The sequence below is a fragment of the Podarcis tiliguerta genome (genome assembly GCF_965153285.1).
Source record: "Podarcis tiliguerta genome assembly, chromosome: 10".
Taxonomy (NCBI): Eukaryota; Metazoa; Chordata; class Lepidosauria; order Squamata; family Lacertidae; genus Podarcis; species Podarcis tiliguerta.
The window spans coordinates 39,485,580-39,512,271 of NC_139543.1; the positions used below are offsets into that span (position 1 = coordinate 39,485,580).

At 43.1% G+C, this 26,692-nt stretch overlaps 2 protein-coding genes across 5 annotated transcripts in view; one reads left to right on the forward strand and one right to left on the reverse strand.

The window, feature by feature from the left end:
* Window positions 1-1,260: 1,260 nt before the first annotated feature.
* Window positions 1,261-26,692, forward strand: part of SNRPF (small nuclear ribonucleoprotein polypeptide F) — a 228,166-nt gene continuing 202,734 nt past the window's right edge. For 2 of the 3 annotated variants that reach the window (XM_083401097.1, XM_083401096.1), the window contains exons 1-4: window positions 1,280-1,406; window positions 1,894-2,019; window positions 4,895-4,959; window positions 7,438-7,504. In XM_083401097.1, coding sequence (XP_083257223.1) covers window positions 1,404-1,406; window positions 1,894-2,019; window positions 4,895-4,959; window positions 7,438-7,504 — 261 coding nt within the window. In that variant the 5' untranslated portion in view covers window positions 1,280-1,403. Of the gene's footprint in view, window positions 1,407-1,893; window positions 2,020-4,894; window positions 4,960-7,437; window positions 7,690-26,692 lie in introns of those variants that run through there. The other variant, XM_083401095.1, reaches the window with a different exon arrangement.
* CCDC38 (coiled-coil domain containing 38) lies at window positions 7,527-25,910 on the reverse strand. Of its 2 annotated transcripts, none has more exons than XM_083401066.1 (16): window positions 25,746-25,910; window positions 24,579-24,645; window positions 22,663-22,745; window positions 21,109-21,277; window positions 19,999-20,066; window positions 19,209-19,372; window positions 18,044-18,124; window positions 17,142-17,356; window positions 16,316-16,426; window positions 14,569-14,656; window positions 13,949-14,021; window positions 13,233-13,384; window positions 11,532-11,667; window positions 8,943-9,157; window positions 8,172-8,265; window positions 7,527-7,954 (listed from the first exon to the last, which is right to left on the reverse strand). In XM_083401066.1, the coding sequence occupies exons 2-16, from the start codon at window positions 24,622-24,624 to the stop codon at window positions 7,847-7,849; spliced, it is 1,803 nt and encodes a 600-aa protein (XP_083257192.1). In that variant the 5' UTR covers window positions 24,625-24,645; window positions 25,746-25,910; the 3' UTR covers window positions 7,527-7,846. The 2 variants fall into 2 exon arrangements, with proteins under 2 accessions (XP_083257192.1, XP_083257191.1); XM_083401065.1 differs by having other exon boundaries at window positions 11,532-11,679.

A 26,692-nucleotide genomic window follows, 5' to 3' on the forward strand; every position in this document is an offset into this window, starting at 1 on the left:
CCTCAGCTTTACTCAGACGTAAGTCTGCCTGAACTCAATGTGTTTATTCTTTGGTTAACTGTGTTTAGGATAGCAGCAGCTTGCTTCAGTCTCCTCATTTAATGTCACAATGTCACGTTATAAAAATAATAATGAAAGCCTGAAAGAATAGGTAGTGTATTAAGGAAAGAAACCCAGTCAAAGGGGAATGATTCAGCCTTTGTCTCCATCACTACTGCAAATTGCCTGGATAGTTGCAGCTGGAAGGTAGTTCTCACCCCAACCCCTTTTAGAGCCAAACTATTTGGCTTCTTCCTTCTGCCTCACAGGCTCTCATGCAACAATCGAATAGGCTGATGGATCAGGCCAGTGGCCCATTTAGCATTCTGATTTCACAGTGTTCAACCAAACGCCCGTGGGAAACTGGGAAGCAGGACCCAAGCACAAGAGCACTCCCCCATCCTGGAGGGGAGCAACTGGTATTCAGAAGCAAAGCTGCCTCCCAATGTGGAGACAGAGCATAGCCATCATGGCTAGCAGTCATTAATAGCCTCCTCCTCCATGAATTCGTCTAGTTTTCACCTCTGCAAAGATGGGGTGATGGATCCAATAGGTTTCCAGACGCCTCTGCAAAATCCTTTTTGAGGTGAGGCGACACAGCATTCCGAGTGCACCATAGAATACCAGCACACCTCTGCCCTGTGCGTGTTTACTCGAGAGTAAGCCCAACTGAGTTCAATAGGCCTTACTCCCTAATAAGCGCTCACAAAGGACTGCAGCCTTTGGAACTTATAAACAGCCCTGAGATTAAAGATCGAAGGGCGCAGCAGGGAGGTTTACAGCCGGCTCTGTTTTCCGCGCAACAGACACCCGCAAACAAGGAAGAAGGAGGAGCCGTCCTGCCGGAATGACCCTGAACCACAGAGACAGAAAGTTACCCACCATCGCTATCTAACCTTTGCATTAAACAGAGCCGGTTTCCCCCTCTGAATTCCAAGGCAAAGTACTATAGAGTTTCCACCTTGGCGCTATCAGAAGCCTAGAGCGACGCTGCTCTGCATCTGCAAAGCCACTCCATCCCTGACAGAAGTTCACGCTGAGTATCACTCTGAAATTTCTATCTCTCCTCCTCGGCTCTAGTCCCCGGCTTTCCCTTGGGAAACTCCCCAATCAGAAAAGAGTTTGCTTTCCCATCGGCTCATTGGGTCGGGACCATAGAGATAGGAACGAATACCTATGAGCCGATGGGCGGCAATACTCGTTAAGGTGAAAGGTCAGCAGGAAGAGCCCTCGCAGACCAGCGGAAGCGGAAGCGTTCTTCGTCACTTCCGTGCTTTTTTCTTTTTAGAGCTTTGGCGGGCACACGTGCTGCCTGCGAGTAATTTTTTTGTTGCCGCAGCCGCCCTTCGGTTGGTCTGGTTGCTATGGTGAGTAGAAATGTGTCTGTGTCGCGCGTGAGCTGAGCCGCGACGTGGGGGAGGTTGGCGGCTCGCGAGTCCCAGGCGAGTCTGCGGGCGGGAGGCGAGGGAGAACGAGAGAAGGAGGGTCGTTCCTTGGGAGGAGGGAAGGGTCGTCGGGACGGGGCACGTGCTTGGCATTCAGAGGTCCCCATGTCCAGTCCTTGGCATTACCCCGCTTCTGAGGGGGTGGGGGCTGGACGAGGAGGTTGTACAGTGGTACTTCGGGTTACAGACGCTTCAGGTTACAGACTCCGCTAACCCAGAAATAGTACCTCGGCTTAAGAACTTTGCTTCAGGATGAGAACAGAAATCGTGCAGGAGGCCCCATTAGCTAAAGTGGTACTTCAGGTTAAGAACAGTTTCAGGTTAAGAACGGACCTCCGAAACGAATTAAGTTCTTAACCCGAGGTACCACTGTACGTCGCGATGATGCTCTTTTTCCTGTCCCGCGCAGAGTCTGCCTCTCAATCCAAAGCCCTTCCTAAACGGGCTGACTGGGAAGCCAGTGATGGTGAAGCTGAAGTGGGGGATGGAATACAAAGGCTACCTCGTCTCCGTCGATGGCTACATGAATATGCAGGTAAGGAAGGTTGGCTGGCGGGGAGCTTGCACGACCCGTGCACTGTTGCTTTAAATATCAGGTACTCTTTGAGCATTTTCAAACAAAGTTAGAAACTTGTAGTAATGTAATTCAAGGTGACGATTCACAGCAAAGATAGCTAAAAAAAAAGAATTTTTCGTAGCATGGGACACAAAGCATCCCCCTACAGCATAAAAGTTTACAGAAAAATGGTTCAACAGCTTCTTGGTGCACACACACAAAATCCAGTCAAGACTGTGCCTTTATCTGGGGAGGCAATTTTGTAGCCCCTGTGCCATTTGAACATTTTTAGGTATTTAGTAGCTGGTGCAGCAGGGAGAAAACACACACTGATGTGCCTGTGTATTAAAAAAAGAACCACAACCCAGCATTGTAGAATATTGGTCTTGAAATGCAGAACGCAATGGGAAACACAAATTGTCATATTGATGACATTGAAGGAACTTTCAACTTCAATGTTGTAAGTCATGATGTTCAGTGTTATTCTAAGTACTCTTCATGTCACCAGTGCTAAATGCTATATCTAACTGAAGCCTGAGAGTGTCTGGTCCAGGGTCACCCAGTGAGCTTCATGGCCGAGTGGGCATTTGAACCCAGGGACCTAGTCTGGCATTCTGACCATTCTAGCTCACAGGTAGTATAAAATTTCAGTATACTCTCCTTTAACATAGAAACAGCAGTATAAAATGCAGGTGTAAATTCTTACTTAAAAGGAAAGAGAATTTCATGTACACAGTTTCACCTCAAACTGAAAACTATGTACTGCTTCCCCCCATTTTCCAGCCTTCTCACTCTTTTCGTCTACTGTCATTATCAGCAAGGGATTTTTATTCACTTGTCTTCTGCTAACTCAGGGTGGATTGGTTTGAAATAAAGATGATTTAATCAGGCTGATTATCTGAATAAAGAGTGCATACCAACAGTGCAATACTATGCATATCTACTCTGAAGTTCAATGGGGCTTACTCCCAGGTAAGTGTGTATAAGGATTGCAGCTTAATTGTTTGATAGAACGTTAGTGGGGTGAGACGACTGCTCTGTGGTACAGCTTCTATAGAAAGTCTGCGGTTCAGTTCCTGGCATCTTCAATGAAAAGGATCTTGGGTAGAAGTTAATGGGGGAAAAACAGCTGCTCAATGTAGATAATATTAGGCTGGATCAACAAAAGCTCCGATGGTAAGGTGATTTTATATAGATTTCAAACGTTAATAAACAAGCCTTTATTCTACCTAGGAATATAATCTGACATTTCTAATCATGCAGATCTTATTACTTTGCATTACATCATTTTGTATATGAAAGGACAAATTCTGAAATCTGGTTTTCTATGCATGTGCAAGGATTTTGCAAGATTAGGAGTCTTCTTTTGAAAAACACTGACCAACTATAATTCTAAACTAGATTGCTGCCTTAACTTCAAGGAAGTAAAGCAGACAAAACTAATTTTGCCTATGTTGTTTCATAGCTATTACATTTGACACCAACCACACTTTCCCCATAGCCTTTGACTTTAAATCATTGTGTCATAGTTTTTAGAATTTAATTGTACAAATTTGTCATGTTTGTATTAAATTTGGGTTTCACTTAAAAGCAGACAGGCCATTTAAAAATAGTTACCTTTCATACAACTTTAATTGGTTTACCTTTAAGCTGTTTTTATTTAACACTGCTGTAACCTCTACTCTCCTCCTCTATAGAAGTCATTATTCTAGTCTTTATTTAGAAGCTTTGTTTACTTTTACTTGTTCTTCACTCACTCCTCTCATTTCTGTGCCTTTATATATATTGCTTGGTCAAAAGAGAGAATGGCCTCCCACATTGATTGGGTACTAGGGAAAGCAGGTTCGTATCCCAGTTCTATGTATTTTATGCAAAAGTAAGTCCTACTGAATTCAGAAGGGCTTACTTTAAGATAAACATTGCAGCCACACAGGACTGGGCTGCCCAAATAACAGAGGAACAAAGGGAAGACCTAATGTATTGTGCTAATTGCAGCAATAAATATGGACTTTAAAGGGATACTTTATTGCATCTCAAACTGTTCAGTGTAGTTCTAGCTATTTACAATAGATGCTCGCTGTCTGGGCAAGCAGTTGGCTGTACATCTGTCTGCACATCTAGATTTAGGCTTTTGGTCTTCTCCTTGAGCTTTTCCAACCCAGCTGGTCATCAGAATAACTTGTAACTGTTAATCTCCTCCTTCCAAATCTGTTTTCTTTTTGTGCTCATATTTTTAGATTGTAAGCTTGAGCACACAGATTGCCTTATTTAAGTTATCTGTAAGTCACTTTCAAAGCCTTTTTTTGGTTGAAGAGTGGGATAAAAATGCTTTAAGTAAATAAAAATACAAAGTGCTGGATTTGCAAGTAACCAGAACCATAGCTCAATTATTTGGATTCTATAGCTGTCAGTCTGCAAAGTTTATGTGAAAACAAGAGGCTGTCCTTAAAAAGTGCTATATATAAAAAGAATTAAGACAAGATAATTTAGGATATGCAGGGAAAGATGAAAATAACTTTAAGGAACTGCAGAAAGAGGGGGAGGGAATTCAAGGCTTGAAATGTTAAAATTATTGTTGAACGACTTGTGAAATGTTTTTCTTTTTGTTATAATCTAAAATTATAAAAAACAAGTGCTATATTCATGACTTAAAGAGAACTATTAACACTGAGTAGGATTAAGGCATGCTTTTTTGTTTGCTGAAGGGATTCTGATCCAGTGGAAGCAAATATTTAATGTTTGAATTTATATTAGATGTAAGAAGGTCTTGTGGAAAACCTCTATTGGTATAGGAACATATGCTATCCTTTGTAGCTTCTTTTCCTTATAAAATTGTGTCAATTTTTTTTTTAAGCTTGCAAATACAGAAGAATATATTGATGGTGCATTATCTGGACACCTTGGTGAAGTTCTGATAAGGTAACTAACATTAGAATTAACGGTATTTACATGCTGTGTGTGTCTGCGCACACACACATGTGCATGTTAAAATCCATTAATTAGAATATTAAAATATTGATACCAGAAATTGATTGATACTTAAAATGCAACTTGAAGCAGAATAACTTTGGTGAGAAGAAATTATTTCAGGTGTTCTCTGAAATCTGTGCCATCTTTCTGGTGATGGAAGGAATCTCAGTGGAAGAGGGGAGGGGCAATTTTTAGCAATTACTGTATTTTTCCGTCTATAAGACAAGGTTTTTTACCCAATTTTTAAGGTTTGAAAACGTGGGTCGTCTTATCCATGGAATGTAGCAAATAAATAAATAAATACAGTACTTTCTCTAGCAGTCACAGATCCTGGCAGTGGCAAGCCACGGGGCCTCCATAGTCTGCTTGCCTCCTCCCACTCTGCGCGCCCTACAGCTGGGAGGGAGGCTGTAGGCAGTCCGCTTTTGCTGTGTGCCATCTTCGCATGGCTCCATTTGTGTGTGGGCGGCACAATGTTACACAGGAGGGACGCGGCGATTGAAGTAAGATCCCCACCTCTGCGCCTTTCACATCAGCGAAACATCGCGCAGGAAAGGTGCTGCCGCTCAAGTTGGACGCAGCGTTTGAAGATCTCTCCCCCCTCTGAGCCTTTCTTGCGAGGCATTCTTAGTCTGCTTGCCTCTTCCCACTCTGCCCGCCCTACAGCTGTAGGGGAGGCTGCGTGCAATCTGTTTTTTCTGCATGGCGTCTTTGCGCGGCTCCATTTGTGTGCGGGCGGCGCAACGTTACACAGAAGGAACACAAGGTGCGATGTTTCACTGATGTGAAAGGCGCAGGGGGACAGTATTACATCAGTCACCGCATTCCTCCTGTCTTAACGTTGCACCGCCTGCACACAAATGGAGCCGCGCAAAAACACTGCACAAAAACGGACTGCCCACAGCTTCCCTCCTGGCTGTAGGGCAGGCAGAGTGGGAGGAGGCAAGCAGAATATGGAAGCCCCGCGAGATAGGTGAAAAGTGCTAAAAGTAATGGGGGGGGGAATTCACCACTCTTCCACCCCCTCCCCAAGCTCAGTGATTGCTGGCAAGGGAACAGCTGATAGGTGGCATGTTAGATGTGCGCGCGGCTGTTAGCCTCTGGGGATCCTCCCCCCCCCAAAAAAAAATTTCAACAAGTCAGGGCAATTTCCCATTTTCTGAATTTGGAGTCCCCCAAAATAGGGGGCATCCTATACATGGGGGCGTCCAATACACGGAAAAATATGGTATCCAGATTGCTGCACCTCCTCTCAGCATATTGCAGGGGGTTTCCTGTCTCACTGACAGTGTAATTGTGATGGGTGAGGTGGCAGAGAGCACTGAAAATTGTCTCAGTTCCCTGTACCAATGAATTACCGTATTTTTCGCCCCATAGGACACACCGGCCCATAGGATGCACCATGTTTTTTGGGGGGAAATAAAGAAAAAAAAATTATTTCCCCCCCCCCAGGCGCTTGCGGGGCTGGCAGCGGGGAGAAGCGCTCTTCTCCCCGCCGCCCACCTTCAGACCAGGTCCGGGGACAGCGGGAAGACGCGCTGCGCCTCCCCACTGTCCCCAGAGCTTGCGGGGCTGGCGGCGGGGTCTCCCCACCGTCAGCCTCCAAACCACTTCGGGAGACAGCGGGATGGCGGCGTTCCGCCTCCCTCTGTCCCCGACCTTGTGGGGCTGGCGCTGGGGCTCTCCTGAAGCCTGGAGAGCGAGAGGGGTCGGTGCGCACCGACCCCTCTCACTCTCCAGGCTTCAGCGAAAGCCTGCATTCGCCCCATAGGACGCACACACATTTCCCCTTCATTTTTGGAGCGGGAAAAGTGTGTCCTATAGGGCGAAAAATACGGTACTTCTGCAGTAGAAAGACAGTACAGTGGTCCCTTGGTTTAAGAACAGCTTAGTTTATGAACAACTTGAATTAAGAATGCTGCAAACCCGGAAGTAGGTGTTTGGGTTTGTGAACTTTGCCTTGGAAGCAGAACATGTTCCGCTTCCTGTTAAGTGTGTTCCAGTTGTAAATTGAGTCCCCCGCTGCTATGGGAAAGCACACCTTGGTTTAAGAACGCTTTGGTTTAAGAATGGACTTCCAGAACAGATTAAGTTCATAAACCAAGGTACTACCTGTATGTACAGTTGCTTTATTATTTCTTTCTTATGCAACTGAAAGAGAAGCATTTGTGTAATAGTAAACCTATACAGTTTAGTATTTAACCCTACGCCAATGATAGCAATTGGAAAAGAAATTGTAACAAGATGTATGCAATGAACAAAGGTAAATTTTTATTTATTACCAATTAATTGAACATAGCAAACATAGAATACTTCAAAATAACTTGGTATATGAAATAGAGGTGATGTGTAACTAGCTTTAGAAAACAATCTTCTAAACTCATGTGGATCACAGCAGAACTAAGTAACTTTTGGTTTGATTTGCAGGTGCAATAATGTCCTTTATATAAGGGGTGTGGAAGAAGAAGAAGAAGATGGAGAAATGAGAGAATAACTATTTTTTTTGGGGGGGGGTGTTGTTTTTTGACTGTGCTAAGAAATTAAGTTGTCCGGTTTTGTTTGCTTGCTTTTTTTGTCAAGTTTTGTCAAGTAACATTTTTTATGGCCAAACAATAAACATTGTCATTGAAGAAAAATTACCACTATGGAAGAAAAATAAACATACTATTTCCGACAGTTCTTAATGGATAATTATATTATAGTCAAACAAATATGTATTTTAAAAGGAAACTGGATCAAACATCTGTCACAGTTTACCTACTATAACTCTGCTAAACAGAGCTAGAATCAAGATCTAGCGCTATTCCAAAAAGAAATGTCATGAAACAAGAAGAATTCAACAGAAATAGTAATCATCTTCACTTTTTGTAGTTAAATCTACAACTTGTACCCCTTTTTGTTTAGCTTCTGGCGGCTGGGAGCGGAAAACCAGTTTTCTTCCCACCTAAAATGAAGACAGAAAATATAAACCTACTTTGTTAAATCAGCATGAAAGTTTTTCTTTGTAAACTTTTTTCTATAATACAGATTCTAGATTCTTTTTAACATGCACACTATCACCATGTTGCAGTATGCCCCTAACCATCTTTACTCAGTATTGGGTACTACTGAGTTCAGTAAGATTTACAGCCTAAGATATATTTTTAAGCACTCCTACTAACCCTTGTCTTTGGTACTGCAATTGCTCTTTCCAGAGCATGCTTCAGCCGTTCTTCCTGGATTCTCTTCAGTTCTTTCAATTTATCTTCACGAACTCTTTTAAGAATCAGAGAGAGATTTTAGGAATTAGAGGACGTTTGTATATTGTGAGAGGGAAGTGTCCACATCTTCTCCCTCCAGTGATGCAGCCTTGAAATTGTGCCTATGCTTGTAAAATTCAGCATTACTGTGGTAACAAAAATGAGGGAGCTAGAGACAGAATTTCTAAGGGGTAAACTAGTTGCAGCACTGTGAGCAATTGGTGAATTGATTAAAAGTGGCTGATCCACTTCAATTCTTTCCCTCCTGCTCCAGCCTTAGTCTGAATTGTTGCACTAGTGTCTGCTATTTGAATTGAGAGGAAAGCACTGGCAATAACTGTATTGCTAGAAATAGCAAGCCCCATGACCGGACCTGGATTGACACCTCCATGTCTGCTATTTACCCAGATCCTACGTAATTGCTAAATTATGTGAATGATGTTATGTCTAGTCTGGCCCTAAGAAGGTGGGACAACTAATAGTCACTTATAAAATACTTATAATACTAGGGTGGGGATGTCCATCTAAACAGAAATCTTTTTCACTTTGTGAAACTGTAATGCCTATAGGCTAAAAACTGGTGACTGTTGTCTCAAAAGTTTGGTCCAGAAGATAGTGTTGCAAACTCAGATGTGACTAAGTGATGGGAATACATAACTGGCATACTTCTTTAAGCACTGGCATTAAGGTTACCTCTGCCGTCTTTGTTTTGCTCGGAGTTTCTCCATAGTTTCAACAGTCTCAAGGTATTCCGGTGGAAGTATTTCCAACATCTCACACTGTTCTGAAACTCTGATTTCTATTGCTTTCAGCATTTGAAAGGCGGTCATGCTGGATACTTCAATCGTTCCACAGCAAGCCCTATACACCTCTGTTATTTTTTTCTTAAGTGTATTCAGCGATTTATCCTTAAGATTTAAGAAAGGGATTTTATGTAAACCACAGCAAATGCTTACGTTATACTAAACAAAAAAAAGGTCTACACTGAAACTTTAAAATAAGATGAACTCCCAAGCAATATAAAAGATATAATCATTTTTTAAATATAATATAGAAAATTCATTCTACAGTCCCAAAAAGGGAAACAGTCCTGAAAATGTGATGGCACTTATTCAGCACGTAAGGCAAAATCGTAAGAGAATTGGCAGAATAAGGCACACGGATTGCAGTGTTAAGTCAATGCAGTGTTGAATGTCAAGTAGGAGTAAATCTAATAAAGGCACAAATAAATCTAATAGTTCAATGCGTTTCTGAGCTTCTGGGGGCTCTCCAGGGGGGAAAGTGTTTTTACAATACTATAGGGACATACCGTATTTTTCGCACCATTGGACGCACTTTTTCCCTCCTAAAAAGCAAGGGAAAATGTGTGTGCGTCCTATGGAGCGAATGCAAGGGGGAGGCAGGCGGGAAAAGCCCCCAAGAGCCGCACACAAGCTTCGTGCGCTCTTGCGGGCTTTTCTCCAGGAGGGAGAAGGGACTGACTGGCCGCATCGGTCTGTTCTCCCTCCTCGGGAAAAGCCCCAAAGAGCGGCGCCCTCTTTAAAGGCTGTGCGGCTCCTGCGGGCTTTTCTACTAAGTGGGGGAATCCCCCCACCTCCCAGAAAAGCCAGAAGCCGCGCAGCCCCTTTAAAGAGCGCGCGGCTTCTGCGGGAGGTGGGGGAAGCTGCAGCAGATTCCCTCCTCCCGCGCTCCCTTTGAAGCGGCAATGTGGGAGGGGAGCAGCTTACACTCGTGTAAGCAGCTCCTCTCCCACTTTCCTCCTTCAAAGCAACTACGGAGGAGAGAAGGAAGGGGATCATGGATCCTCCGCTGCTCCGTGATTGCTTTTAAGGAGGAAAGTGGGAGGGGAGCAGCTTACACTTGTGTAAGCAGCTCCTCTCCCACTTTCCTCCTTCAAAGCAACTGCGGAGGAGAGAAGGAAGGGGACCATGGATCCTCCGCTGCTCCGTGATTGCTTTTAAGGAGGAAAGTGGGAGGGGAGCAGCTTACACACGTGTAAGCAGCTCCTCTCCCACTTTCCTCCTTCAAAGCAACTAAGGAGGAGAGAAGGAAGGGAACCATGAATCCTCCGCTGCTCACAGGGATTCCTCCGTGATTGCTTTGAATCAGGAAAGTGGGAGGGGAGCAGCTTACACTCGTGTAAGCAGCTCCTCTCCCACTTTCCTCCTTCAAAGCAACTAAGGAGGAGGGAAGGAAGGGGACCATGCATCCTCTGCTGGCGAATGCAGCAGATTCCCTTCTCCCGGGCTCCCTTTGAAGCAGCAAAGTGGGAGGGGAGCAGCTTACACTTGTGTAAGCAGCTCCTCTCCCACTTTCCTGCTTCAAAGTGGAGGGAATCCAGTGCAGTTCCGAGCAGAGGATCCATGGCTCCGCTTCCTTCCCTCAAAGCAGGGTGCGGGGGTGCAGGGGGGAAAGAGGGCAGGAAATAGAGGCCGGGCAGGAAGACACAACCACACTTTGACCACTGAAAGTCCACCTCAGCCTCCCCAGATTTCCACTGAGATGGCCAGGCTAATCTCGATGGCCATAAGTCAGGCTCAGCATTATTAACTGGACTTAGATAAGCCATGGTTCCCCTTCCTACCCTCCTCTGAGGCTCAATTTAAAGCAGCAAAGTGGACAGGAGCCGCCCGCTTTGCTGCTTTAAATAGTTTACTGCAACATTTGATTCAGAATATTTTTTTCCGTATTTTCCTCCTCTAAAAACTAGGTGCGCCCTATGGTCAGGTGCGCCCTATGGTGCGAAAAATACGGTAATTCCTGTGGATCCCTCCTCCAAATCATTGTCATTGGAGTACCCTGTGAAAGTAACTTCCTGCAGTTAGAAACTAAACCAGCTCAGGGAGTCCCTGATACGCCTTGAAATGTCTTGTTAATGGTGCAACTCAGAACTAGGAGAACCCCTGAATCACATGGAGCTGGTGCACATTCCTGTTTCCAGTATATGCCTACACCACTACTTCTGTGTCCACTTTTGGGGCACCAGGTAGGATGCCAGTGTTGGGCTCCCTGATACTGTATCCCCTAGCTATACTGGCCCTGGTTCAAACTGCTACACATAGGTAACATAGACAAATTGTGATACTTCTACCCAAGTCATTAGGGATAGTATTAAACTGAGTTTTACTCAAAGTAGACCGGTTGAAATGACCCTAATTTCAGTGGGTCTACTCTGAGTAGGAGAAGCACGGAATACCACTGGCGCTGTGGTCTTGTAGCCTGTCAAGGTTTTTAGAACAGAGCTATCAATGTTATAAAGATTGTATAAACATACAAAATTACCATGGATGTTGGATTATAGTCTCCGGAAGAAAACACTTTGATTTTTAATTCCAGTTCAGCACTTTTCTGTTCTTCTTTGAGGCGAGCAGCTGTAAGAGCTTTTTTCTCATTTACTATATCATTTATCCTTTTTTCCCTATAAAAAAGGCTGTGAAAAGTTGTAACTAGTATTCAAGACTATTTTGTAGATTAGTTTTTCTGTGCAATAACCCAACTCTCATATTCTGGCTGTTCTAGGCAAAGCAGCATTTTTATTCTACAGACTTTTAACAGGTTTAATAGGATTTCTGTCTCCCCAGGAAATTCTGAGAATCATAGTTCAGTGATGATGGGCAAAGATCTCTCAGAGCTTGTGCAAGTGCTCCTACAAGATGGTTAACGCTTGTAAGTGGCCTACTTGTATAAACAGAATAGGTTCAAGGGGAGTGAGCTCATTAAAAATCACTCCTTGACTAGAAAAACCATTGTTTTTCTTTTTAAAAAAAATTGAAGATACCTGTAAAACAACAGGGACATACTTGTGCAAATGATGTTGATATTGGAGAAAACGTTTAGCATGGAAACACATAATCTTAAATAAAAAGATGTAAAAAGACTGATGATGGCACTGAAATTGTTCAGATGCTTATGTTCCACCAATATTCAGTGTTAGAAACACAGTTATAAAATCTAATCGCCAAATGGAACCTTAAACCTAGGTTACAGTCACCACAATGAAATGTCTAGGTGCCTTTTTTTGCAATGAAATCTGCTAATAATATTATTCATTTATATGCTGCTTTATATTTTAAAGAACAGATCTCAAAGCAGTTTGCAAGACATTAAAACATCAAATAAAACAATCCAGAATAAAGCAAATTCAAGCTTCAAGGAAAATTATTTCCAATCTTTCTCTAAGAGACACCATGTGGGGATCTGTTAACCCAGTTAACAGATCCCAACATGGTTGCAATTGGACCCACACCAATTGCAAAACACACCTGGCGCCTGGCTAATTTCTAACACTGCCAATATTGTATGCTCCAGTGTGGAACTAGTCCAGGCTGAAGTCTCCTAGAACTGCTGATTGGCTGTTCAAACTGGTCCATTAAGAAGCCATGGGTGTTCTGTTTAAGGCATAGTGCCCTAGTGCCCTATAGATGTTTAGGGCTATAACTTCCATCACCCCAGCAAGCATGGCCAAAGTCCAGGTCTGTGCAACTGTATCTGAAGAGTGCCATATTGGTTATCTCCGATTTAAGGAATCAGTGTAAACGCTACTGCTAAATAACTTGGTTATTTTCTTCTATTCCTGTCTGTGCTGCTTTTCTGCTCTGGCTTTCAGCATGATAACTTGTTTTGTCTATCACTTGCTATGGTGCTTCAGCTGCTACCAACCTCAAGCCTAAACTAATCCATGGTCTGCAGTTGTGGTGGGGAACAAAACATTCCCATCTCATTCCATCAAAGCCACTTCACTCTCCTCTTTCGAAGCCCAGCAAAGCATTCCCTGAATTGATGAGATTTCTGCTACACATTAACTCTACTTCTATTTTTACAAAGTTCTGTCCTCTTGTCATGTTAGTTTTCCATATAGTGGCAAACACACTGGCTTCACTAAACAAATATGTAGTAGTCGTGTTAGGAGAAGGGAAGGGGACCCACTTTGTACCCGAGGATGAACAGAAGCAGCGTATTTCAAAATGTTTCACTTAAACTTACATTCCCTTAACAATGGCCTGTTCTCTCTGCCTTGCGTCTTCTAGTGTTCCACTGAGATCTTGAATATTTTGAAACAGTGATAGATTTTGTTCCTCAAGATGCCTGTACATCTGAAGCAACTCATCTGGATCTTTGAAATATATCTCTGGTTCCTAATGCAGGAGAAGGAATACTATAGAGTTGCTGAAAAATGAGTCATATCAATGCAGTTGCAAACAGTTCTTGATAAAATAAAAATTGTTAAAAATGGGAGGGGAGATTTTTAACACTGGGCAGCATTAGGTATGACAGATTGCACTTGCCTTGCTACTAAATTTTAACAAAAAATGTTAAAAATTATTGTCCAAGTGAAGGCCAATTCACAAGTTCTTTTTCTGCTGCACGTTAATCTCAGAACACTGCCTTGAAGCCAGATTCCCTTATGCAAGTCTACAGCATACTTGCAGGTATGAATACGAATATGCAAATCCTTGATCTAGAGGGCCAAGAACACTGAAATCTACACAGAAAGTTCCCTTAGGTATGAAGAATTTACATTTCAACATACGGATGGAATCCATACATGCAGGAATCTTACAGCCATGCTTGCGGCCAGTGGCTACCTCTTAGCAGTTTTGGCCCAGAGGTTGTGAAGATGTTGCACAATTGAATGAAAAGCAACAAAAGGTCCCATTTTTATAGGATGCTGTTGTATTTAACAAAGATTAATTCATCACCTCGTCAGTGTCTAGATCTTCAAGCGAAAAATCATCATCTGAAGAGGCAGAGATACTTTTTTCACTTGCACAGCTGTTATAAAAGGAAAAAATTAATTCAGATTTGTGTTTATACATTGAAGTTTGCCAGGTCAGTGCTCAGTGGTGGAAGGAACGTTGTGTTCGATAAAATCGAGACTTTGTTCTGTGTAAGCCCAGGCTAACCAACGTGCAGTGCTCCCAATGATGTTATGATTCCAACTCCCCGCAGTCCCCGCTGACACTCTAGTTCACATGCCAGTAGCCAAGGGGATGATAGATGGGAGAGCTGGCGCCCCAAAGCAGAATTGTACAACTACAGTGGTACCTCAGGTTACAGATGCTTCAGGTTGCATGTTTTCGGGTTGCGCACTGCGCAAAACCCTAAAAGTACCGGAACGGGTTACTTTCAGGTTTCGGCGCTCGCTGCGGGTTGCGAACGTGCCTCCCGCACGGATCACGTTCGCAACCAGAGCGTCCGCTGTACTTCCACGTGCCCCAAAGGGATAAGCGCTTCTCTTTCTTGAAGAGAAGCTCTTTATGATACATCTACAACCCGAAACGGAGAGAACTTTTAAAAGCAATTAAATTTCATAGAGTACCTTGCTAGCGATTTTTTTCTCCCTTCTACTGATAATCTTTTGCTCAGTGATAGTCTTGATCCCCTCTTAAAAAACCTGTAGTCGCCTCCTTCAAAAATTAACAAGTCTGTATTATTACCTTTATTCAGCAACAGGGTTATGAGAACTATATTACATATCTTATGTTATTTTCATTAATATTGGAGTGCCTATCCTGTGGCCATCCAGATTTTGCTGGGCTACAATTCCTAATTGTCCCTATTGACCACGCTGGGTGGGGCTGAGCTGAACTGGGGTCCAGCAACATCTGTAGGGCCACAGCTTAAGACACCCCTGCCTTATATTAAAGACAGGATGTGGAGCTGCACAAGAGAGGCACTGCCTTAAAGAAAGACATCAGATCCTGCATACAAGTATTCGTTGTGCAGCTAGTGCCTGATAAACTTTGCCCAAATGAACTGTATTCAGAACTAGAAAGGCACCCTTGCCACTAGCATTTACCATGGGGGGGAAAGGGAAAGGCGTGGGGGTATTTTGTCTGCCTTAACTTCTTTTGTCCTATTATTTCTTATATATCAATTCCTGAGTTTTGCTTAGATAAGAGGTGGTCCCTGATCCCATTTGCCATAATGTGAGTGGCTGAAATTCCTTATCGCCTTCCTTCAGCTACTGTCTGTGCGCAAGCTCCAGCTGACACTTAAATTACAGAGCAGAAGCTTCCCTGGTGGAAAGAGTGATGTATTACCTCAAACTGTTGCTGTACAGATGGGCAATGGGAGGCGTATGATTCACAGCACACAATGTAAGGCTCTTAGATCATATACAGCTGGGACACAATCCAATACTCAATATACTTTGGTGGCAGGGATGGTAGGACGAATTAGAGAAGCCCTGGTATTCCATCACAAGCCCAAATATGTCTCTCCCAATGATGATATGCCAGCAGAACGTCACAGATATACCGGTACTACTCCATACTGGCAGAGTGGCCAAAATGTAGTGGAGGGGGGGCGGGGGAGACTGATCCCATCCCCAACACTGGCATAACATTATGCCAACTTCAGAAGTGGGGGTGGGGAATCAAAAGCTGCATACAGAAGTTAGCAGAGGGGAAAGCTCCATTGCCTGCCCCATTTCTGACTGCCCTGACTGGCAATGGTGGATAAGGCATTTGGTCGAATCCTTAGTCTGTTCCCAGGAGGTGATGCATCACCGCCTTTGATCAAGTGCAATACCTCAGGGTACCCCTGGGGATCTGGGAGGAAGACTCTGTCCAGAAGCCCAGATGGGGAGTGGGTGTTTCATGGCTGAGTGGAGATTTGAACCTGGTCGAATGCTCTAGCCCAGGGGTCAGCAAGGTTTACCTGCAATGGGCCAGATCACTCCCACGGAGATCGTCTGTGGGCCGGACTGGTACAGCGTGATACCTGCGCATCTCTGTGGCGCCGGAAATCGCGCCTGCACAGACGCGATTTCTGGTATCTGCGCATGCGCAGATGTGATTTCTGGCACCGCTCAGCGAGTGCCCGCGCTGCACTGGGGACTCGCTGAGCAGGTGGTTCAGGGCGGCTTGTGGGCCGGTAAAACAGTCTTTGTGGGCCGCATCCAGCCCATGGGCCACACGTTGCCAACCCCTGCTCTAGCCACTACACACCACTGTGGCTCTTGCAGCCCTTGCTCCATTCATAATGCGGTCCTGCCTGGAATATCTGGTGCAGGCAAAGATGATATTCCTACAAGAAAGTCCTTCTTCCCATTGGCTCCTTACCGTGGCTTTTCTGATGGTCTTTCTTCACATCAGTTTCAGAAAAAAATACTGACGATGATGAAGGTAGCAGTTTCTTGGGATGTTGTTGCCCTTTGACATGAGCCCATTTGTCTAAAGACGTGGTTCAAACAGCACAGAAATATTTGGTAGTAAGTAACTTGATAGGCTATTTATACACACCAGCTTGCTAAATCCAAACCAGAGTGGGTCACACCCACACCATACTTTTAAAGCACTCATACTGTATACTGGTTTAACAGTCATGGCTTCCCTCAAAAAATCCAAGGAACTTTAATTTGTTTAGGGTGATGACAGCTAGATAGAACAAATGGTCTAACTTGGTGTAATAAGACCACATCCTTCAAGTACCAGAGCCAAACTGATGGTGAGGGGAAAAGGAAGGAAGGAGGAAGGTAGACACAAAACAAAGGCTAGAAAGTTGTTGTTTTTTTCAATCTCTCTAATACAAGGTAAATGATGAGAAAAACCAAGGCTCCTAAAAAAACCAGTACACCCAACCTTCACCGACTAGGCAGGACCAGTCAGACCCTGAAGTGGAAGAGAAGGCAGAAGGCTGACAAGGACTGCCATCCCATCAGTTGGGAATGTCGAGTTTGCATCATCCAGCAAACTGGAATACTGTTTCACTGGTCTGCACTTTATACATCAATGGGGCAGATATGCAAACAACACTGATCCTTAGAGATTGTTTCTCAGTTTCCACTCTGGGAGAATTGGAAAAAGGGGAAACTGAAGTGACTTCCAACATGCAGGGGTGAGGTGCAATATAAGTTTCTAGTGGACAGTACTAAAATGACATACTTACGTATTTTTTGGTGTAATATGAAAGAAGTAGACCCCATCCTGCTTTTCTCACGAGCAGGAAAAGAAAGCAAAGACTTTGAAACGTCTCTTTTATCCTTTTTCAATAGCTTCTTTTTTGCCATCTGTTGTTCTTGCCACTCTTTAGGAGACACACTCAACAAAAAAGCTTCGTAGGATAAATACAGTCTCAGATTATCTTCACTGTTTGCAATTTCACTGCAGACATTAAAGGATGATCGTTTATAAGCAAGCAGACAGTCATATTTTAGTGAAATACAACAGCTAAATGTTATAAAGAAAATAAACTGACATTATTGTAATAAACAATGCAAAAGCAAATGAACGAGTTTTTATCAGAGTTATGGGAGTCACCTTAAGGTTTGTTTCATCTTAACATTTTGAGCTATGCTAACTCTAATTAAGCCTGAATCTTAATACACACACACACACAATTTATTTCTCTACCTGCTGTTTGTGTGCGGGGTGGCAGCAGCGTGCAACAATATTGTGTGTTAGTGTTTGAATTCTATTATTTTGAAAGTATTGGATCCATAGCTATCCTGCCTACAAGAGGTATTTTCCATTCAGAGAAGGGCTTTGACATATTATGTGCAAGCCTTGAGCAATATAAAAAAGAACTAAATGCATAGCTAGTATTCCACTTGTGCAAGCTGTAGTATGAAAGCTGCTATGGAAGTTATCCCTTATCTGACTTCTTGTAGTTTGAAAACCAATTAGGAACTGCACTAAGAAGTGTTGAATAAGTGAATGACTTGCACATAGATGTATAAACACCCTGCAAGCAAATCAAGATGAACACTCATTGCTGCATAACCACCTCCCCCAAAAAACTGGCAGCAGCCTAGGTTATGCTTTGCTAAATATGTGAAATAAAGAACTCACCTTTTAAGAGAGAACACCTCATTCATTGCTGACCTCACTTCCGCTGTCACCTCCATTTTAGCTTTTGCTTCGTGAGCTGCACTAAAAATAATATAGATGTTGTAATTCTGGGTGCATATAGGCAGATTTTAAAATAGAAACACATTTTTCTGCCTGCACCCCCCAGAAAATAGGTGAACAGTCTGGTTTGCTTTTGTCCACAAGTAGCCAAATCTGCAATCACTCTGAAAACCAGTTTCAGACTGTTACGTTAGTAATCAGTGCATTACAAAACCAATGAACATTTTCAGACTGATGAATTATTCCGCCAATGACAGTCACACCTAGCACAGCACATTTAAAAACCTCTCAATGTCGGTAGGGAAACTTTCAGCCATAAGAATCAACCAGAAATTCCTCACCTCTTAAAAGTCAACAGACTAGAGGAGAAAACATTAGAGAATGAAGCAAACACCAACCCATCTCGTCAAAGCCATTCTGCCCAAGCTTGAAGTAGAGGCCCTGCTCTCCCCCACCAAAACTTGTAACACCCTCCCTGCTGACACCCGTTCATCTTGCCCTCTTCCTGCACACAGATGGCTACTGAAAACCGAACTATTCAAGCGAGCTAACATTTTGATGAACTGCTGTTTCACATATATCTAATTCATCTGATGCCGTTGTCAGTTCCTTATTTGTAGGTACAGTATAATGACCTCCCCCCCCCCCCTTCATTCTTCTTAGGTATATTAGCAAAAACTGGGGCAGAGACGTCACATTTCGACAACTACATCAGCAAAAAGTAATCTCTGTTCAGACATGATGCTGGGATCTGATGGGGGCAATCTCCTAGTGGCAGGGTAGAATGATCTGGGGTGGTCGAAAGCTTGTTTTTGGATGTAAAGTCCCCAAGTTTCTTACTTCTGAGCGTACTAGCAAGAAAAGAAAACACTGGCTGGGTCACATCATGCTTGAAGAATGTCTGCTACAGCGATACAGCGGGCCCACGTGGCCTTCCTGTTCTTTGCAATGGCTACTGGGGCACCCTGTGTCAGCACATTTGCGTGGGAAGGTAGGTCGGCACAAACAGGACCACCAAGCCCTATGAGAATTCTCCGTGTGCAGGCCCTGCAGTCAAACCATCTAGCTTGTTATTCATAATAGAAATTGCAACAAAGTGTCTAACCTTTTAAGAGCATCAACAGAACGTCTGTCGTTTTCTTTGAGAAACTCATCAAATGCTATTGCATCTTCTTCTAATTTTGTTTCGGCGAGTTTGGCCCTCCTCTCTTCCTCCGATACCATTTCCTCCAGCTTGGCTATGGTGCGTTGTTTCGTTTTAACCGCATACTGGGAAGGGGAAACATTGCAAAAAGTTAAGCACAAAAGGATCTTCGTATTCAAGCACCTTGCAAAGCTGAATGCCATTCCAATAGCAAAAAAAGGCTATGCAAGGCCTGGTCGCTCCTCTTTCAGATTACTACCCTGAAGGCTTTTCGATCGAGCATTCTCATCCTAACAGCAATGAAGTTAATAGTCCTATCAGACAGCTAGTGCATGCTACAGAGAAACCATATTCTCATTAACTTAAGGGTAAATCGGGGTTTATGGAATCTTTGGGTTTTTAGTCAGAAACTTTTTTTCTGTCTTCCCTTGGGCAGGTTTATTATGCTGTTAATTGTGCATGGGGTCAGAATGGAATACTCAGGCTTATTCACTAACCAATATAATTAGTCAGGACACTAAATAGTAAATAATGAAGGGATAGTTGAGAATTAAGACAGTGAGTGCGTATTAAAGGATGATTTATTCCAAACAAAATCAGTGCCATACAGCCACCATGTTTAGTGCTCAATTGCTTTGATTTAGTGATCTGTTCTGAACTAAACAGAAATGTTCCAGTGTGTAGCTGAAGCTCCTGTAACTAGAACTTTCCCATTTTTAAGTGCACCAACTACACGAAACAAAATAGTTACCTCCAGTAGAAACAACTCTTTCTGTTCATTGATGTATTCTGTAATAGACTGCCTATCACTCTGAATACCTTTAAAACAGTTAGAATTGTTAGATTCCATCTTCAAACCTCTGCAATTTGTAGGTTTAAATAAACTGAATGTGTACTCAATTATAAACAATATTTGAAGTATAACCATCTTTCCAGACATTATGTGGCTATCTTGGATTCACTAGCTTTGCATACTATCTCAATTTGGACCCAATGCCAAACCATGGCTAACACACCTATGATTTGATGCGATACCTGAATCAATGAACCATGGTTTGTGATGAGTCAGCAAACTAGAATCAGAAAGAGGTTTGCCATGATATTTGAATTGAGAAGCCATAGCTACAGCTGCTGCTCTGGCTCTAAGGTGCAGGAATCTAGAAACAAAAGTGCTGAAAATGAAAGCAGACAAAACGTGATTTGTCATATGGTTTGGGTTCTAAACCACAGTTGGCACAAACATGATTTGGCATGAGGACTTAAATGTATCACTGAAACGTCATTTAATAATGATATAAAAGAAAAAAGGACAATACAGTGGTGCCTCGCAAGACGAAAAGAATCCGTTCCGCGAGTCTCTTCGTCTTGCGGGTTTTTTCGTCTTGCGAAGCAAGCCCATTAGTGGCTTAGCGCTATTAGCGGCTTAGCGGATCAGCTGATAAGCGGCTTAGCGGATCAGCTGATAAGCGGCTTAGCGGCTTGGGGAAAAGGGGGGGGGAGGAGGAAAAAACCCCCGCAGGAACTCGCAAGACATTTTCGTCTTGCGAAGCAAGCCCATAGCAAATTCATTTTGCGAAGCACCTCCAAAACGGAAAACCCTTTCGTCTAGCGGGTTTTCCGTCTTGCGAGGCATTCGTCTTGCGGGGCACCACTGTACTATATTATCACAAGTTGTGGACCTTCTTTTGAATTTAAATATATATCTTAAATTACGTATGACCTGTACTACAGGTCCTATAGTATATAAATTAATCTATAAACCAGTTAATCACAAGATCCTGCATATGAATAGTTGAAAATTCTTGGTAAATACAAGATCTGGTAAACTCAGATTTATATTTTTGTAACTCATTTTACTCACACTTTGCAAAAGCAAGAGTCCAGTCCAGGGCAGAAGTCTCTTTCTCTATTTCTTGTTTTGTTTCTCTTTCAATGGCTTCTTCCAGCTTTTTGAGAGCCTTTCGAGACCTAGCTCTTGATGAAAATGTGCTCTTTTCATGCACCTTCAGATTGTGTTGAACTGTTCTAAGCTGAAATTGAAATCCATGTTATCCAGCTTTAGAGAAAGGAAATCTCTTCTCTCACTTAAACTTCACACTTAACTGAACTAGATGAGACACCCAAGACCCATGATTGGATCTACTGAGTGATGTATAAAAGTAGACATAGGGGAGGAAAAAATGGATCAAAGTCACTGTGCTGGGTGTGGGTGTGTGAACTTTTCTCCACACACCATTTCACTGACTGAAAAGGCTCTAAGTTATGCAAGTTCAAACAAATGTGAACTTTGAATGATGCCAGAAGCTAAATGACAGCCAATACAACAGCCCAAAATTTGGTTTAATATGTTTTCTTCTTCCAAGCCCTCAAAGTTGCAGCTTCTGAAGAATATTTGAGGATGCTAAGGGGTGTGGGTGTGGGTGTGGATGAGTGTTTGTGTGTGGGTGTGTGACTATGAGTGAATGCATGGACACATGAGTGTGGGCATTTCACCCAGAAGAGTGAGTCTCATTAAAAAAAAAAAAAAATTAGCCACCCATCCACATCCAATTAACAGATTTACATGCTTAGAGGATAACATTGACTCATAACATTGTTTTACAACTGTTGCCATTATATGAATTACAGTGGTACCTTGGTTTATGAACTTAATCCGTTCCGGAAGTCCGTTCTTAAACGAAGGCGTGCTTTCCCATAGCAGCGGGGGACTCAAATTACAAATGGAACACACTCAATAGGAAGCAGAACATGTTCTGCTTCCAAGGCAAAGTTCACAAACCCAAACACTTACTTCGGGGTTTGTAGTGTTCTTAATCCAAGTTGTTCATAAACTAAGCTGTTCTTAAACCAAGGTACCACTGTATTGGGAGAAGTATGTACTATCTCTTCACAAAACTACCATTCTGCCCCACTTCCCCAACCTAATAGGGCAAACGTTTTAAATAATAAGTACATGAAGGTATGGGAATTCTACCAGAAAAAGTGACTTATAAACTAAGAGCCTCTAGAGGTCAAAAAAAGTAAATTTCTGTTTGGTTGTGTTCTGCATTATCTACGAAAACAATAAAATCAAACTGCTCTCCTGGCCTATAAATGGCTGTGGATGATACAATAAAATAAGAATCTGTGGAGCTTCACAAACCCTTGGAAAATAAGGGATTTCCATGTTAATTGTGTTTTTAAAAATGTTTTAGACTTGTTATAATTTCTATTATACTAAAAGTCTGGAAGGTATTACTGATACCTCTGGCCTACTTTTGCGTCTCTGCTCTGATATTTCTGTTTCCTGTGATGTTTTCATTTATGCTTGATTTTTCATTTAATGAAAGTTTGAAAAATAAAAATAAACAACTAATGAAAACAATTACAATGGCAACTATAGTCAATTATATATTTGACAATTGGAAATACATACCTTTTCTTTTTCTGTGCACTCAATATCTCTATAAAGATATATTTCAGCATCCATGGCTTTGAAAGGGCTCTTTGGTTTGCCATCTTGCCACATAAAATATAAAAGAAAATACTATTTGCTTTCTAATACCATTTAGGAATATTAGCATTCAACTCCCAGCCCCCCATGATCCCAAACCATTAAAAATGGCAAATCTCAACTCAAGGAAAAACTAGCTAAAGAGTTATCCAGCAGGAATGAGAATGGCTTTTGATTTTCATTCATCAGTTCTGTGAGTTTCCCACATCCCTTTAAAAGGGAAAAAAAGCATAAAATGATATATATTATCTGTTCTGGCAGCACTTTGTGCTGAAGTTTATGGCTGCTTTATATTTAAGTACCAGACTAGCTGCCAAAGGCACCTAGGAATTCCATGCCAGTGAGTGCCTGGAATTCCAAATAGTAAAGTCAATGAGCAACCTGCTTGTTTCTTCTGCCAACCTGCTTGTTTTCCATGTTCCCGGCAGAGAAAGGAAAGTATCTTCCTCCACAACCAGCAAAGAAGTACATCAGGCTGGCAGAGAAGGAACAGACCACAGTCTTCCTCCTTGCCTTGGAAGAAGGCGAATATTTTTCTTAGCCTGCCTTTCCAGGCTTCCTCCAGCATAGAAGCTAGCACAGTGTACTAGGCTTTTGGCAGGTTAGTAAAAAAAAGTGTGTGGGGTAGTAACTTCTGTGAGCTTAATTCAAAATGAGTTATGGAGCAGAAATTTAGTAAGTGAACAATTTAAATACATGTGCCATGTGTAGAACGATGGGGAAGAAAACAAACACAAATCACCGCCCGTTGCAGCAGTGACGCATGTCAAGGGACAAAGTAGTAGTGGTGCTCTTCTAGTGATGGTGCTGCACTCGTTGCACCAGGGATAAATAATAAATAAATTCTTATTTATACCCCGCCCTTCCCAGTTCAGAAAACCGGGCTCAGGGCAGCTAACAAAAAATTTAAAACTCTTAATTTTAACATAGAAGCAGCATAAAATACAGTATAAAAGCATGAATAACAATAAAATCCAAAGTTCAAAAATCAATTTGGGGGAAATCCATCCAATAAACTTTAGCTAGTCAGCAGGGCTAGCTGGCTGAATTAGTCCTACTTGGGCCAGCAAGGAGGCCAGGGGAGAATTAGCTGTGGGGTCTCAGAGTGGGTAATCTTCATAAAAGGGGAGGAGGAGGGAAGAGAAGGGAAATAAAAGATCAGGCTGAATTCATATTAAAGGCCAGGCGGAATAGCTCTGTCTTACAGACCCGGCGGAAGCAGGTTAAATCCTGAAGGGCCCTAGTCTCATGGCACAGGGCATTCCACCAGGTTGGAGCCATCACTAAAAAGGCCCTGGCCCTGGTGGAGGATAGTCTTGACTTCCTTAGGGCCCGGGACCTCTAAACTATGGTTATTCATGGACCTTAAGGTCCTCTGTGGGGCATACCGGATAGGGATGTGGTGATAGTCAGATGGGGGTGTGTGTTCTGGGTTGGAAGCATTACCCCTAGAAGGCGCATGTGCTCCTGTGGGGCTGCAAACCTGGAGGTTCCTGACATCACGATATTCTGTAAAGTGCAATCCTGCAGCCAGAAGGGTGCCACTTCACTCTTGCATAATGCAGAAGTATCCAAGGCCATCCTATTTATGGGAACTCCGAGATGCACCAAGCATGTGTAGGGCCATCCTGAACTTCTTGGTCTGCCATCGCTTGCATTATAAAGATCATCGCCTCCACATCCGAATACCTCATTAGAGTTGGGTCCAATGCATGCCCAGATACCACGCAGAGCCCATTACGGAATTTGCTGTTTCCCCCATGTTCCAGATGTTGACTTTCTAGAGCCCCTGACAGTTCAACCTACAGTTTGTAAAGCTATTTGATATTTTGAATTACCCATATCAATTTTTGATCCCAAACACTGTGTTGAAGCCATCTCCATACTTTAACACCCTCCCGAGATCTAGAAAGAAACACAATTGCAAGAAAGTTTAAAAACACATTTGCTTTTTAGCTGTTTGAAAATTCAATACAGGGATAAAAAACAGCATGAACAAAGGCAAATGACTGTTTAATCTGACAAAAGTCAGCAGTAGTTGAATGAAACAAAGAGACTTAGCATATAAATGTAGATATATTGCATGAATGTGAGGCTTGCTAGACAGATCAATAAAACATTTTTAAATTTATCTCCCTGTGTATTATAATGAATATTTATTGCCTTCAAGGTAATGCTAAACTACCATGGGGGTGGGGGAGAAGGGATTACACGACAAATAAATGGGAAAGCTGGACAATGTCCCCCCCCTTCCAATGTTACATTTACTTAGCTTTGTTTTAAATGAAGCGGGATGGGAAATGGCCTAGACACGCGTCTAGATGAAAATAGACTCATCAGGTGCAAGTATGAGACTCTGCTGATATAAACCTTTTCTTCCTTTATGAGAGAAAATAAAAAAGCAAGCTTTGGGCTCACACACATGTCTTCTACTGTACAATGTTTTCCTTGGATGACATCCCATTTTAGTCAGAACAGACCCATTAAAATCAATGGCCTTAAGTCCACTTATTTCACTGGGGTTGCTCTGAGGAAATAATACACGTACCAGTACAACCCTTCATCTGTTCTCTGAAATCTCTCTCAAACTATTATTTATAGCCAGATCGAAAGGTTATGGACAGCAGGTTCAGAGAGTCATTATTTTATTTGGGGTACACTGAATAAAATTTCGCGCACGACTGCACGGGTGTGTGTAAATACATAAGCAATCAATCCGCGGAATGTAACACGTGTACAGGCGAAGCTGCCTTGATGCATGTGCAGAGCGCTAGGTGGGACGCACAGCTGGTTTCCCCTTCTGAGATGAGGACTACAGGTTTCCGGAGGAGAAAGTGACTTCTTCCAGGTAAGCTGTTGTTTTTTATTATTATTTATGTGTGGGTTTGTTTTTTTTGCAAAAACTGGGCGAAGGCAGGAACCAATGCACCGCACAGCGGCTGCACCCCAAACCTCCCCAAATGCAGCCCCTGCCCTTTCTTCGAGAAGTCTGACTTCCTCCTTACCGGAGAGCGCCCGGGCAGTCGGAGGAGGTAGCTAAAGACATGCGAGAGCCGCCACCGCAGCCACGGCGCCTCCCGGACTGTGAAGGCGGTTGGGAAGAAGAGGCCCCCCGGCAGCGCGAGGCGGGAAGCAAACGCCGCTCGGCGCCGGCGCAGCTCCGCCCACCCCTGCGCGAGGCCGCGCGCGCCTTGGCAGCTTGCAAAGAGCTTGCCGAGACTTTTCTTCGCGCCATGCCAAACACCGCTGGGATGGAAGCGGAGCTGGCCTCCTGCTCCTCCAATGCACCGACCCTGTGCACATGTTTGAGTGAAGAGTTCCACATTTGCCTCCTTCCTTCCTTCCACCCGAACATGCATAGCATTGCCGTTTCGCTTAGGGTTGCCATATTTCCTGACACCCTCAAAATGGTTGAGCTTTTTTTTTAAGGAAACCACCAAAATTGTTTATCTTATGAAGGCTTAACGGGAGCCAAAGCTCAGTCCCCAGGGTCTGCTTTAGATGCTACATCTAAAACAGGACATAATGAAAAGTGCCTCTGAGCATGTGCAGAATGTTATTGTACGGGAAAGTAATTGCCATCTACTCTCACACTGTCCAAAAACCCCCCAAAAACCTAGCCCAAAATTAGAGATTTTAAACTCTTCCCTGACGTAAGGTAAGCCTAGTTTTACTGCCCGATGCAAATTTATCTCAGGCTTTTCCGATTGCAATAAATCGCGCTTCACTGGGATGTTTTTTATATTTGCATCATCCTTTGTCACTTGCCATTCTGGCTGCAGTTGATGGGAGTCCAAAGCATCATATGGACTATTGGGGAGCATTAAAAATGAGATTCCCCTACCTACAGTTGAAATAGCTAGGAGTCCATTCTGTATAACCACCTCAGAACAGCACCAACTCATTTTGAATTCTGTACAGTCCAAGCCCACCCCCATCCCCATCCCCCATG